At 48.1% G+C, this 15,252-nt stretch overlaps 1 protein-coding gene across 6 annotated transcripts; it reads right to left on the bottom strand.

The window, feature by feature from the left end:
• Positions 1 to 642: 642 nt before the first annotated feature.
• Positions 643 to 15,227, bottom strand: LOC104151807 (uncharacterized). 6 transcript variants are annotated; one of them, XR_011140548.1, is made up of 20 exons: positions 15,060 to 15,224; positions 14,824 to 14,906; positions 12,996 to 13,110; positions 12,190 to 12,318; positions 11,815 to 11,931; positions 10,524 to 10,642; positions 10,245 to 10,346; positions 8,831 to 8,957; positions 7,711 to 7,912; positions 6,860 to 7,004; positions 5,404 to 5,589; positions 4,835 to 4,899; positions 4,469 to 4,556; positions 4,098 to 4,167; positions 3,306 to 3,525; positions 2,962 to 3,052; positions 2,509 to 2,622; positions 2,026 to 2,144; positions 1,608 to 1,767; positions 643 to 1,185 (listed from the first exon to the last, which is right to left on the bottom strand). XR_011140548.1 is itself a non-coding variant. In XM_068940441.1 (19 exons), exons 1-19 carry the CDS (start codon positions 15,129 to 15,131, stop codon positions 1,040 to 1,042), a joined length of 2,310 nt encoding a protein of 769 aa, XP_068796542.1. In that variant the 5' UTR covers positions 15,132 to 15,227; the 3' UTR covers positions 643 to 1,039. The 6 variants fall into 6 exon arrangements, 3 of the variants coding, with proteins under 3 accessions (XP_068796542.1, XP_068796543.1, XP_068796544.1); XR_011140550.1 differs by having other exon boundaries at positions 2,509 to 2,597; positions 15,060 to 15,217; XR_011140549.1 differs by lacking the exon at positions 1,608 to 1,767 and having other exon boundaries at positions 2,509 to 2,597.
• Between the last annotated feature and the right edge of the window lie 25 nt (positions 15,228 to 15,252).

Raw genomic sequence — 15,252 nt, 5'->3', positions numbered from 1 at the left:
TATTGGCTGCGCCGCTCCACCAATCCCGTCCGCCGCCGCCAGGCCCCGCCTCTCCGCCCTGCTCACCGGCCCGCCTCCCGCCGCGGGTGGGCGTGGCCTGCGCGCTCCGCCGCCACGCGCGCGGCCGGCCGAGGCCGAGGGGGCGCGGACCCGGCGCGGCGCCGCGGCCGCTGCTCCCGCCCGCCTCTCCCCGCAGAGCGGAGCCGCCAGACCGTTTCCCCCACGGTGCCGCTCACGTAGGGCGAGGGAGGAGGAGGAAAGAAAAAGGAGGGGGGGGGGAAAAAAAAACCCCACACCACCACAGCCACCAGCCGTCACGCAGCACAGGCATAAGGTCAGGTGCGGACACCAGCAGTCACCCCACCTTTGTCTCGATAAAGCAGAAGTACCCTGCGCCTCGCCCAGACCCCCTTCCTCAGGGGCGTCCACCCCAGCCATAAAGGTGCAAGGCACCCACAGTTGCCCCCTACTGTCCCAGGGTGGCATTGCCCTATCTTCCCCCCGCGGTTACACGGCCCCTAACTACCTCTTTAAAACGTGCAGCCCCGGGAAGCTCAAGTCAAGAGGGTCACAGCCACTAGTGCTGTAAGAACTCATTTTTCCAGAGAGCGCTCGACTTCAGCATACAAACATGTCACACTGTGCTGCAGGACTTGTTTATTTCAAGTTATACTTGTCCATATACACATATAAAAAGTGACTGTAGTAAAAGATTCCAGTTACAAGAAATAAGATATTTCATAACATATTGAATGCTAGTAGTGTTTACTGTGAGAGTTAGGCAGGACATACATGTCCACCAACTCTCCGCCCACTTTCCCTTTACAGTATTTCTAGTTTCAACATTTAAATGAGACTTCACATCAGATAAAGCTCATGCCACTATGACTCCAGCATTTCCAGCATCGGCTACCTCTTCCACTGCTTGATCTGACCAATACGCACGTGACTGCAGTTGCAGACTGACCAAAGGCAGCCTGAGAACATTCCTGAGACCTGGGGACAGCTGAGGATTAGCTCTTCCTTGTTGATTCCCACATTATGCAGCACCCTCAAAAGTAACATTGCTCAGTACAGAATCAGTAGGAGATAGGTTTAAGATCTCTTCAAATGAGGGGCCTTCATCCTCCGGGGGTATCTCTGCCTCAAACATGCGCTGAAGCAGAGCATCAACTGTTCTATACCCTGAAAGGGACAGGAAAAAAGAGTCACTTTAATCTCCATACCTAACTTTTACTGAGAAACAGAAAACGTCTCCCTTAGTGGGAACAGGATTTGAGTAGGAGCTCCATTATGTTTTACACAAAGCAGAAAACAAGCCAACAATATCCACAAATACCTGCAACTGCTGTCCCCTAATATTCAGGCTATCTACTTTTAAGCATCCTGAACACTTGAGAATAAGAGTGTTCAACTCTTAAAATAAAGGTCTTATCCTTTACAAGTGTTCCTTGAATGGATGTGATCTTTCCAGCTGTCGTGATGAAAAACATGGGCTTAAAGAGGATCCGTCTACAGGACGGCCAGAAGGTACTGCCAAGGCACAGCAAGAAAGTCAGGGGAAGGAAGAGTGTGAATTAAGCTAGGGGAATGGAGCATGTAGTTACCCAGTGATCCAAGTCAGGAGGAAAACAAAGTGCATACAGGGAGGAGAGATGAGTAGAGAACAGGCTTCTTAACAGCTGGACCTGAGCCACCAAGACAGTGTCTTTATGGAGCTGAGAGGTGTGCACCGAAGCATGCAGGTAGGAGAGCAGAAGAGCATTGCTACAGAAGTAAAAAGACACAGCACACATTACAGATTGTCCAGGCTTCTCTAAATGCCTCCAGCTGGGTTTCGGCTGCTTCTGTAGCTCAAACTCACAGCCAGCCTTCTGCCTAGGAAGCAGAAGTGCTCTGGGAACCTCCCCAGAGACAGGGCTACTGTCAGACACAGTTCAGAGCTCTGGCCTCTTGTAAAGCAATTGTTGGGCAGACCAGCAGCAAATTTACCATCTCCAAGAGAGTCTGTAGGGCCACACTTACGTTTGGAGGCAATTTTAAACATCAGCCCTTTAGCCTGTGGCTTTGTTCCACCTTCTCCCTCAAGGTCATGCTCAGCACTCTCCATATTATCAAGGAGTTTTTCATCCTGGAGCTCCTCCCTACAGAAGAGGGGATAGAAGTTATTCTGGGCAGGGAGCCACATGTACGCAGCAGCAGTGGATTCTCTCAGACAGGGCAAGTGCTGTGGTCACCCTGTAGGTCTCCAGCCTCTCTCCTGCCCCCTGGGCAACAGCCCTGGGCTGGAAGACCTCAGCAAGGCAGGCTCTGTACTGAACTTCCACCTGCAAGAACAAGACAAATGACTTTCTGCTACTGCCTAGACCAAGCCCCCACAGTTATGACAGATTAGAAAAAATTGTGGCTAAGAAGAGAAGTCCCAGCTGAAACCTGGGAACAGAGGAGGGCATTTTCCTGCCATCACACAGCCCAGCCATATCCATCATCACTCTCTAGGAGACTTACTCTTGGATTCCCATTCCCAGTTCCTGGATTTTCTGTTCAATGGCTGTTTCCACTTCACTCTTCTCTAGCGAGTACTCCACAAAGAAAGCCTCCAAAATGAATGACACAAAGATACTGAAAGAAACGATTAGCAGGATTACCTAGCAGCATTTAATCACTGGCATCCCCCATGCTCGTGGGCAAAAACCATTATCCCAACATTGCCAGGCTCATGCCCTTGGGTACCCAGGATTCAGGGTAATGTCTGCTGGAGATGGGGAGCTGTAAGTCAGAGCACCAAAGCAGCACCCAGTGGGAAGAGAATAGATGCAGCAGGCTCCCCTTCAACGAGGGTCTTGCTTGTCTCTTAGAACTGCCCCATGCATGACCCCGGGATCATCAACTGTACCCTGGCAGAGGGCAGAATTCCTTCTCTTTCACTTCCAAAAGAGATGAGAACAAACCAAAACTTACTTGACAATAATTATAACCATCACAATGTGGAAGGCAATGAAGTACAGCTTTGCAGGCTGAACAGTCACACTGGCAAATCCACTGGCAAAGAGTACAACAGAGGAGTTAAGGGGCAGAGTGCTAAGAGAGGAAAACATTTTGCTGCAGAGTAGCAAGCACTAAAGGGAGGAATCAGAGAATACTGCCTAGCAACAACCTTTCAAAAAAGATTCTGCAGGGATTATTTCTGTGTTGTGTGGCACTTTATACAGATGGGTATACACAAGACAGGGGGAGAGGTAGGAAGCAGGAGAAGAGCATGCTACCACAGAACTCTAGTTTGGACCTTCCACCACAAAGGATATCATGCCACTGATTGACTACAGTGAGCTCCAACAGGACTATGAAGGAAGAAGCAAAGTTATTGAAGTTGTTCTTGCAGTATTTCCCACGGGCAAACAGAGAGTCCTTGAGAGCTGGGTTTCCACACTCCAGGGCATGAGGAGCATTCGAGTTGGCAGGAAAGAACTGGATTTTCCCCTGGAATAACTCCATGCCAATGATAGCAAATACATAGTACACGACCTGGGAAGAGAAACTCCATCACTTGTTTCTCCAGTAAGCAGCAAGCCCCATGGCAAGTTTACAAGTACCAGCAGAAAGGGTTTTTTGTTTTGTTTTGGTTCTCTTACAGCCACTGCCAACTGCTGAGGAGTAATAGAGACAGAGACTCAACCCCTTCAAGGGCAATTCCCACCCAGGGATAACAAATAAGCCATAAACCAGCACCCAAGCACACGGAAAAGGGATATTCTCAAACTGTAAAAGAGCCTGTTTTTAGGAGCCAATTTATTAGGTTTCTCATTCAGCTTCTTGCCCAAGTCTCGTTTGATTCTTTATAGCGTCTGAAGCCCAGACTATACAGAGCACCTTCACTGCCCCATAGAGCAAAAAAGCATCTTGACCTCTGACTTGGCAACCAACAGGAACCCAACCTCTTTACACAATTTTACATGTGCAATAACCAAGAATCAAACAAACACTTACAGTTTTAAGGGCCCTCCACGCAGAGCTTTGCCTTTATTCACTTGGAAACAGCAGACTAAACATTCCTGCAAAACTGGAGTGCTTTGAGCTAAGATACTAGGGTTTCTTACCAGAGTCAGTCCACCAAACGTCAGCATTGTCGGTACGATGTTTATCAGTGTGTTCATGATGACCCGGAACCTATAGCAAATGATTCGTGACAAGACCTTCCATGAGGAGGCTCTGTTAAAGCCTAGGCTTCCTTATCTTCATAGCCCATCCAGCATGGGCTCCCCACATGTACCCATTTATTAAGAAAGTCTTCAGGGAGGCTGCAGCAACTGGGCTCATCCCAGACACGTGTGGACAACGTCTTGGGACACCTTGAGGAGCCACAGTCAATCCAAAGCAGCCCTGCAGGGCGCCTCAAGGAACTGTATCTCAGCCAGACTCTGAGAAGGCCTGTTCCACAAGTCTATCCCTCTCCCACGCTGTTCATTACCTTTGAATGCTGTCAACAATCCTTATGAGCCTGAGGACCCTTAATATGAAGACAATGTCCAGGATTTGTTGGCTGTTGTACTCTGTGGCTAAGAAAGGAGAAAAGATTGTTTTTCAGAAAAATAAGCAGAAAACTGTGGACTTAAAGCACATTGTTAAAGACTATCTACTCATAACAGGTAGCAATAAACCAGAAAACTCCCCCCCCCACACCCCAAACCCCCAAAGCCTAGCTTAGTTCTTAGAAACCGTATAGGAAATTCCTTGACCTTTCTAAAAGCTTCTCAAGCCCAAGACAACAGCAAGAGAGGACTCTTAAGACCACCAGGTCTCCCAAATGCATGCAGGTTGTTTAAACTGCACTTACTTGATTTTAGAGTGGTGTTGAGTATTGTTGCAGTCAAGGCAGCAAAGATGATGAGGGTATCGAACCTAGCGCAAGGGAAGGGCAGTGCTGTTGGATTTGTGGGCAACACAGGATTAACGTTTAGCTGCCACACAACAGACAAGTAGTGACCTTTCTCCCTCATATCTGCACACAGGACACATTCCTGCTTCATCTCAGATTTGCAAGGCAGGGAGATGGGAAAGCTTTTGTTTAGCAAGACGCTTGTCCCCCTGCCCAGCAGTGGGGAAGTGTCCTTTGCACACCACAAAGCCATCCTTGCTATGTTAGCAGATCCAGGCCTTTTTTGCCTAGGGCTCAGAGATGACAATGAAAAGTTCTGAGCCGGCAGAGGGACAGAGGTCCCCATTAGAGCCAGGAAAGAGCACGTTGTCAACTTGGGCTCACAATCATTTCAACTACACCCAGGCACATAAGTTAGTCGCAGTCAGCCAGTCTTGCTCAAGAGACTTTCAGTTCTTGAGAAGCAGAACACAAGGATCTCCTCATACTTTGGCACTACCTTCACAACAGCCATCTATCCCACTCACCAGTTCCAGAATTGGTTTTTGCCAAAGAACGTCCTTGGTTCGTAAGTATACACTTTCAGGAGTATCTCAATTATATACAAAGCAAGGAAGACCCACTCTGCATAGGAAATATAGGGGGTTTCCTCATCCAGAGCAATGAATACAGCATTTATTAGAATGATGACATCATAAGTCCAAACAAATCCCCTGCAAGAAGAGAAAGAAAGAGCAATCAGTTTGTCACTCCCAAGAAGGTTAAAGTTACAGTTACTTAAGGAGCTCTTTGCCTCGTCCCTCAAACATTGCCATTTAGAAAACTATCTTTACCAGTCCGTTATTCCTAAACCTGAGAGATTAGGAGAGTTGCTCTGGAGTTTAGCTTTGCTCTTGAGGTCTAACACTGAAGGCATGCGTTGTTTTTCAAGGTACGCCACTGTCTGTTTTCCTCAGTGTTAAGCACAAACTCTTAGATACTGACTGCAACTGAATTTCCACCCAGTCAAGCATTTTTCAAGTAGAAAGATTGGACAAGTAGAACAGAAGACTACACAAAACTGGGAGAAGTGGTTGATACACCAGATGTGCTGCCAACCAGAGAGATCCCAACAGGCTGGGGAAACAGGTAGACAAATCTCCTGAAGTTCAAAGGGAAATGCAAAGTCCTGTGCCTGGGGAGCAATAACCTCATGCACCAGTACAGGCTGGGGGCCTGGGAGTCCTGCTGGACAAGTTAAACATGAGCCAGCAATGCACCCTTGTGGCAAAGGGGGCCAACAGCATCCTGGGCTTCATTCAGAAGAGCATTGCCAGCAGGTCAAGAGAGACAGTCCTTCCCCCCTACTCAGCACTAAGGAGACCAAAGGAGACCTGGAAAAAGAAAGCTTAGGCAGCATCTTAGGGGGCAGGTATAAAACCTGAGGGGAGGAGGTAGAGAAGATGGAGTGAGACTCTTCTCAGTGGTATCCAGTGAAAGCACAAGAGGCAATGGGCACAAATCCAAATTCATGAAGTTCCATTTAAAACAAGTGTTTTTTTTTAAAAAAAAAAAACTGAGGGTAGTCAAGTGTTGTAGAGAGGTTAAAGTCTCCATCATTACAGATATTCAAAACCCAAGCAGACACAGCCCTGAATAACCTAATCTAGTTGATCCTACTTTGAACAAGGGAGTAGGACTAGATGATCTAGCACTTCTAGAGGTGCAGCATTTAGTAGTTGTTACCAGAACCAAGAAGAGCTGAACAAGTGGGACTGGAAGAGGTATGGACTCACAAGTAGTTTAGTCCAGTTTCTCCACATCAAAGGTAGACTAGGAGCATAGTTGGTCTACAGAATGTTTTTGGAAACAAGACCCCTAATATTTGCCTGGATGGAGTCTGCAGTTTCCAGCACGTCACCCAGAAGAGCATTTGCTTGCCATACCACTGCTCTGCAGTCCTTTGCATGTTGAGAGCTACTTGCTCCAACAGCACAGACTTACCTGTGTCTAACCATGCTGCGCAGGAATTGGCTTGCTGCTGAGTGGTAGACATGAGGTAGCCATTGCCCCAGCGGATGCCTGCGTATCTTCAGGGTAATCACCTGGATGTTGAGGAGATCTGCCAGGCGTACAAAGGACTTTTTGTCTGCAGTAGGGGAAAGCAGCGCATATCAGTCTGCTGTCATAACAAAAGTGACCGTACTCTGCAAATGCAAACCAGCCTGCACATGAGTTGCAGCAATTCAGACTCAATACCTGTGCACTGCAGCAGGCAAAGCACATGCTCTAAGTGGCATCCACTACAGACTGAACTCAATATTCAGCAGCTCCTCTGCCCTACTCCTGGCAGACTGGCTCAAGCCAGAGCCCAGCAGCCCACACAAGCCTTTCCTGATCAGGATGGGCAGGATCTAGCATCAGGAGACTGAGCCATCTCTCCTGATATCCTGTCTCCACCAGGAGCAGAGGAAGAGGCTCCAGAGGAATGTGTGGGACACCACATTGCTCAGAGGAATCTGCTAATAAGGGAGGCTCTCCCTGGCTTGTGCTGAAAACAGGAGCTGCCACACTCCATGGCCATCTGCTATTAGGTCAAGCTTGCCATGTGAAGAGTTGCCCACAGCATGCAGGACACTGTCTACAGCACAGTTTGTGTGAGGAAGCACAGGCAGAAAGAAGTCTTTCAGGACCTGAGCACCCAGGAGAGGGAAGCAGGACGAGAGCCCTCCTCTGGGTCCATTACAGACCACAGGTCCCTTTGCTAGAACCCTTGAAGCATCAGGCTCCTGACCCCAGGCTCCTCCCCAGCCTCCTTCCCATTTCCTCGAGCACAGCAGACCCCTGCTGCTCACCTATGAAGCCCTTCTGCTCATCATCTGATATGTGTAGCAGCAGCTCTCGGTGGGAGTTGCTGATATCAGGAGCCACCAGTTTGACAAGCTGCTTCCACTGGGCTTCTCTAACCACAAACTCTGCTCCCTCCTCTTCCTTCAGGAGGTTGAAGGCCTCTATCATCTTGCGGCGCTTCATGTAAGCAAGCTTGCGGATCTCGTTCTAGAAAGAATTTTGAGATTCAGACAACTTCAGTCCCTCTTTCCCCTCCTTTGCTTTTCATCTGTTTCCATGCACAGCAATGCAAGAGGAAGCTCAACTTTTAGAGTGATATTGGACACTAAGCACAGCATAATCAATGGGGTGAGGGGAAATGCTATTTAACCGGCAATCAGAGACCCTGTGCACAGCACTCTAGAGATCACTAGATCTCTTGCTGCTGGAAGATACATTAAAAACTGGAAGGAAAGACAAAGAATAGCGTCTATCAGAAAGGAGATATGGGGGAAGATTTTTCAAAGAAAAAAAGAGAAAAAAAGATGACAGGACCTGCACACCCTCAGATCACAGAAGCAGAGATGTTGTATCCACATATGCTACCCATCTGTAAGGGAATATTGGAATTTCCAGCTTTAAGCCTTTGGTCACAAGTACTGAACTGTACTCACTCACTTAGGGTTGAAGTGAGAATCCTGATTTATTCAGACCTCCCTTTACACTTCCTTTGCTTTAAGGGCATGCTCAACGGCAGAGAAGAGTGCTGTGTGCTTACAGCCAGCTGAAAGCAGTCTTCTGCATAGAGACACAGAGTGTTTTTGAGCTAAGACTAAACCTCTGAAGGACATAACGCACAAAGACATATGATCGCCATCTTTTGCAACATTTTGGGAGCGCAGCAGCATAGAACATGTTGTCATTAAGTGCTAACAGCAGAGCTCACAGCAATCTCCATGATATGAGAAGTGCGTCTGTGCTTATTTGCAGAACCCCAAAAGCCAGAAACTGTACATCCAGTCAATAGAAGCTGTTCCATACTTTCCAGAGGCAGAAGCTTTCCAACAGAAAGCCAGATGCCTCCATACTAAGATATACAAAAAAAGCAGGCAGTTGCTAGTAACTATTGACCCCTCCACATATTACCTTCAAGTGTTTTCTGTAGTTGTTGTACACAACAGCCAGGAAGACAGACATGAAGATATAGGTGTTGATGATGACATAGGTAATGAAGAATAGGGCATACCACCAGCTGAAGTCAAATGCTGGCATCCTAGAGAAGGGGAAAGAGATTACTTGTAGAGCAAACAAACAGAAATAAGAGTCACTCCAGGAAAACTGTCTTCCAGACAGATTTCAAAGTACTGTTTTGGATAGCCAGATACTGCCCCATCTCTGGATGAAAGAATCAGAGCGTTGGATGAGTTAGTTTTATTCTGCTAGGTCTTCATCCTGCATTCATTAGTTCCCTTTTGAGGGGATGGGGAAGGGAAGGCACCGAGGCTAAGCCTAGCCTGACAGAAGTTTAAGTGCAAGTACGGAAGTGAGGTCTTAGCCACAAGCTGGTGACTTACTGGCTTTGCAGACCCTCACTGCAACGTTACACTCAAACCTCCACTTCTATCCACTCCAAGACCACCAGCTGTGTGTCTCACCCTAAACACCCATGATACCTGGAACACCCTAGTTCTGTTCAGAACATCTCCAACACACAAATAAGTTGCTATTTTTCTTGAGGGCTCCTTCACAGTACAAACAAACAGGAACCAAGTTAGAACCAATAAGGATGGAAGGCTCAGGCCTTACATAAGTTGAACCTAACTGCAAGTTAAAAAAAGAACCTGCACAAGAACTCTGGCAAATATTATGACAGAAGACATATGCTCACTAGAAAATACCCTTCCTTTATTTAAAAAATAAAAAAAACACAAAACTTTAAATCAAAGCTTTTTTGTTTTGGCAGGAGGATTGTCCTTCAGGTTTGAGCCTTCATCAGCTCTTCATCATTGGGTGATTTGGAAAGCAGCGTTTTCAATGCATCCTTTTTAAAAGTTTTCCTAACCTCAGTTTCCAGTTCAGATTCCACCTATAGAGCAGAAAGCTGACAATTCATGAAGCCATTACAGGCCGGAAAACAAAACAAACATATTGCCAATCCTAAAGAAGTTGCTGTGCCAAACAACTGTTCTAACCAGAGACCCTGCCAGAACACAAAAGAGCCAATGCTCAGGTTGCTAAGCAAGCTCCACAAATGCTCCGGTTTATCTGTTGCATCAAGAGATCTCTCTCTGCCCTGGTTAACTCATGCCAAGAGAGCAGAAAGCTGAGGACAGTCCGGCAATAAAACAGGCAGAGTTTCATGTTTCATGTGCAGTCAGTGTTGGAAGATTCCCCCTTCCACCTCCCAACTATTTTTTAAATGCACATACTAAGTGATGTCAGCTGCTGCTGACGTTAAATACAACTCTGTGGTACTCTGCATACAGGGTCATGATTTCTCCACCCCTAGCAGCAGGTCATCAGCATTTATACACAATGGCTGCAAGCTCAGAAAACATACATGACATCCGGGCTGTTTGCTGTTGTCACCAGAACATACAGATCAAACACAATTTCCAGGTAGTTTGTAAAATACGGCAAGCCTTCTGCTGTCTGGAGATTCCTAGGAGGAAACGGACAGCCTCAGGTTAAGCACAGATGCCACATATCCCATCCCACAACTGTAGGAATCAGCAGTGTTCCTATTTACCAGTATAGCCTGGAGTTGCCAGACTTCCTCCCGCCCAAAAGCATCATACCCATTCTTCCCACCCCACTCTGAGCAGAAAAGTATTCATACCTCTCACCAAACAGCTTCAAGGCCATGAGGGAGAACATGAGAACACTGAACATGAAGAGCAAGAAAACATAGGTGATCTCTGGGAGCGTGTTGCGGATGCTGCGGAATGCTCTTCGAATCTACCAGGGGCAATGGAAGTGTTTAGAGGCAAAGCAGTACCTACTTTTCCCTCCCCAACCTATCAGGATGAAACACGTATACAGGGACAGATGGCAAAGTGGGACACAGGAATTCTTCATTGCCCGACAGGAGAGATTCTGAGCTGGACATGCCAGTTCTGTTCTGCAAAAGCTTTGTACAAGAATACTAAGCCTTTCCTTCTCATCCCCCACAGAGGAGAGGATGGAAGGAGAGTCCCGGTCTACATACCACTGTAAACTCTGCTAGCCAAGGGACAAAAAAGGCCTGGTGCCACTGCAGAGATGCTCAGGCTCCAGGGGACTGGACAGAGACAAGAACCTCCAAGGCCCCCAAACCCAAGCCCCGAGCATGACAGTTCAGCTTTTCCCTCCTCTAGGCCTCCACACCATGGTAGCTCATTCACTGCAAGTCAGGACCAGAATGGCCTGGAGCAGCAGGGCAAAGATCTCCCCATGACAAGAGAGATCAAAGTCTAGACAGACAATCTGTCTGGACTAGGAATTCAGTTTCTGAGCACAGCATGACATTTGTGCTTGTTTGCCTAGGAGAATTCCAGAAATAAGTAACCCGGCCCCTGTGTGGAGCAGGTTAAGGAGGCTGCATTCACCCTGAACATCCTAGAGATACGCTGGAGAAACAGTTTTCTTGTCTGCAGTGCTGCTCATGTTCACTTATCTCAAGGACAGGATCTAACTGTGCTTGCAAATGGAGGCTGCTCATCCACACAGGCTGAACAGGAAACATCCTTCCTTACAGGAAACACCCTTCCTTCTCTGTGCACTATTATGCTTCATTAAGCATGACCTTACCTAAATCATCACAGCAGCATGTTTGACAAGAAGCTCCAGTTCCAGCCTCAAGCACGGGGGGCTCCGGACAACAGTAAACCAGCCCACGAGTACAGGAGGAGCCTTGTGCTACTTTGCACAGAGGCCAAAACAGCACGAATGTGAATGCACGCAGCCCTTTTCTCCACCTCAAAGTCTTGCTTCAGGCCACCTCTGAGAGAAACTCAAGACTCAGAAGAACCCACAGTATGCCATTTCTGCCTAAAAGCCATTTTACTAAGCCTCTTGGATCTCAAAAAGTAGCAGGCCATCTAAGTAGCAGGGCCCCACACCACATACTTCCCATGAGAAGTGTTCCTTACCTGGCGACTCTCTGTAAAGTTGATCAGGAAGATAGGCCTCACTATTCTTGACCATCGAATGCTCCTCATGTTGTATATCCTGAGGGTCCCATAGATAGCCAAGTCTGTTAGAGACATCTGTAATAGAGAGGGGAGTAAAATTGCCAGGAGCTATTCTGGAAATGTGTCCAGATGGCGAAGACAGCAGGGTTAGCTGATATGAGATATGCACGTATGACAGGGCTGTATGAACAGGCCAAGCTGTAGGTTCAATCAGCTGTGGCTCTTGTAGAGTCCTTGTGCATCAGATCCACCTTACCAGGAAAGCAACAGGAAGAAAAAAGGCACCTCTACACTGGCCACTTCAACCTTAGAGGCTCCCCAGACCTAACTCACCAGGATTGCAACCATGATGCAGATATTCTTGGTATCCTTCCAAAATATGTTGCGAGGGGTGACTTTTGCAAAATGCATAAGTCGGCCAGAGAACACCAGAAGGCACAACACCTCAATCAGAGAAGTGGCCTACAGAGAAAGAGAGAGAGAGGGGAGAGGGATGTCTGAGTCAGGACAGCTGAGAGCAGTGCTATCCCTCTTCACACAAATGAGAATGCTGAGGCAGGTATACAGGCAAAGAAAAACAGGTAGAGCCACTAGAAAATGTTTTTCCAGTGGGATTTTCTGCTTTTTGTTTTACAGGCTCACAAATCTGGCACCGAACAATAGTTCCGGGCTTCCTTTGCTGAAACTCCCTGCTGAGGACAGCTTAGAGCTGCTAGATTTGTACACGCCTAGGAGTCAAGGTATATACCCGTCACAAGCACAGCACAATATAAATAAAGGCTGCAGAGAACTAGTCCGAAGGGCAATACACCACTTCAGCTTTGACACAGGAGGACTAGACTTGCATCATACAGAAGGCTGATGTTGTTTTCTAAGACATAGGTAGGGACATAGGTGGCTGCCATTACTGGCATCAGCCACTGCTGATGCGACCATGAGTGAAGTCGCATCGCGTTCCTGATTACTATGCCCATTCTTCCCCCCATTCCAGTAGATTAAAAGTATTAATGGGGGGGAGGAAAGGGAGGAAGAGACAGCATCAATCATCTCTTGACACCTCCAAGAGAAATCCTTAACTTGTTCCAACACACAAACTGGCAGTAGTTGAGTTCCTGCTTCTATACTGCCTGGAGGCTTACCAAGAAGGGGAGCGGATACACAGCAGGTTCTTCAAACACCACAAGGGAAAGGTTGAGAAAGATGAAGAAGTAGGTGGCTACTTGCATAATCCAATGGTTATAGAGATAGTAAAGCCTGTGGAAAGAAGGCAGTAGCATCATAAGTCAGAGCTTCAATGCACATACCCAAGGGCTTGGAAAATGCATCTTGGAAAAATAACCCAAATAGCAATGGAGGAAGAAGGGTACCAGTGCTGCAAGTGGAACAGGGAGGTGTTTGCAAATTTTTGCCAGCCAAGGACTATTGGGGGGAACCTTTACACTGTGCCTACAAAATCTCACGTTGACCGGACAGGTTTGCCAGACCACAGCCAGGGGCTGGGGCCCATTGTCCAGCCCAATTAGCATGTTTTCTCCTGGTCCTTCTTTCCACTCTCATAGCTGAGAGACCTTCATTCCCTTTCAGGGAGTAAAAAGGCCAGAAAGAAGAGACATAGGTGTTCCTCAGTTGAGTTTAAGATCTGAAACATGTAGATTTGGTAAAGTTACTTCCTTTGTGTAGTTACCTTGTTCTTTAGGGTACAAGCTTCTGCTAAGGTCAGATAGCCACATGATACACAAAATAAGTCTGATAAGAGAGCTAACCTCCTTTCTTCGCAGGTTAAAAAGCAAAGAGACAAGACAAGCTACCAGAGAAAAGCACAGAGTTGCAGAGTAAGCTGTTTTTAAATGTAGAAGTCAAGAAGCATTCAGCTCCCTAAGGCAGCAAAACCTCCAGTGAATGCTTACATTAACCATGAACACATCTAGTTCCAAATGTCCCACAGGTTTCACACTACGGCATGTGACAGTGCCTCCTTTGTTTGTGGAACAGTCCTACGGAGAGGGCATATAGTTCCCCTGCAAATATAAAGGCCACCAACATTGCCAGATAATCATCTCATCTTCCCAACAGCACCTCAAGTAAAGGATACAGGGCAGGATACATGAACGGATACATGAATGATGCGACATTCTGCCCTTGACCACACCATTATGGCAACACCATTTAGAAAGCCACTAATTTCTATGACTAGTGGTTAACATACTCAGATAGAACAAGACAAGTGTACAGTCTGCATTTTTCAGAAGCAGCCAGGCATTACAGCTACAGAATGGCATCTACCTGCTCAGTGCCTTTATAACAACTATGCTTACAGCTATTGTGCCTCCAAGACACCCTACAGTTCTACAAGCCTCACTAGTCTAGAGAAAGGAACTAAGTAAAAGGAAAGGGTTTTTTTTCATGGGGGTGGGAGGACAAAGAGGAGAGGTAGGGCTACAGGAGTCATTAATGCTTACACGCTGCTTTGCTAGCATTTGCATCATCTTTCCCTTCCAAACTAGCCACCTTGTCTTAAGTACTACACATAGAAATGGTTTGCTTAAAGCAGTCCAAGTCTCAAGGAAGGGTTACCTCTCTGATTAAAGTTACTTGGCCCCTTACCAGCAGCTGAAGGGGAGAAGAGCCACATTCCCACATCCCCTGCGGGACAGATGAAAACTGGCCAAGCTTCCCACATTCTCCCATTTCTGCAGAGCACTGATGCCACAAGTTCATTCTTGAAAGGTTTTTTTCTTTCTCTCTAGCAAGAGAGTGTTTTCCTTTCCCATCCTTAACACGTACACAATCTGAGCCTCGGTAAACCTACGTGCTTCAGCTTAAATCCCCGTCCCTGCCTCACACCCAGCCCTTCCTCACCAAGCCTGAGCTAAGGGAGTCCTGCACCTTCACCGGAGGCAAGGCGCAGGGGGCAGCGCTGCGGCCGGCTCCCCCGGCCTGGCGGTGGGCCCCGGCCCTGCTCCTTACCTGACCGCCTCAGCCGACGTCTCGAAGGGGATGTTCCTGTTGTACTGCGCGTCGGAGACGAACGCTGCTGCCAGCAGCAGGCTCTGGGGAACAGGGGAAAAACAAACATCACCGGCGCCGGGGGGCTGCGAGGGCCAACTGCCACCGCCAACCGGCGCCGGGGGACTGCGAGGGCCAACCGCCACCTGCCCCCCGCAGCGAGCCGGCACCTCCCGGGACCCCCCACCCCCAACTACCTGCGGGGTGGCCACCGCCATGGCTGAGGGGAGTGAAGTGCCGACTGCCTCCCCCGGCCGGCCCCGCCGCATTTAACGCGGCCCGCCCCCGCCGGCGGAAGCGGGGGGCGCGGCGACGAGGGTCCCGCCGGGCCGACCAGCCAGCCAGCCAGCGGGGCGGCCCCCAGGGGCGGGGCCGGGCGCTCGGGGCGTC

The sequence above is a fragment of the Struthio camelus genome, chromosome 3 (genome assembly GCF_040807025.1).
Source record: "Struthio camelus isolate bStrCam1 chromosome 3, bStrCam1.hap1, whole genome shotgun sequence".
NCBI lineage: Eukaryota > Metazoa > Chordata > Aves > Struthioniformes > Struthionidae > Struthio > Struthio camelus.
Note: the sequence above shows the minus strand (reverse complement) of the source record. Positions and strands in the feature narration are given on the sequence as shown.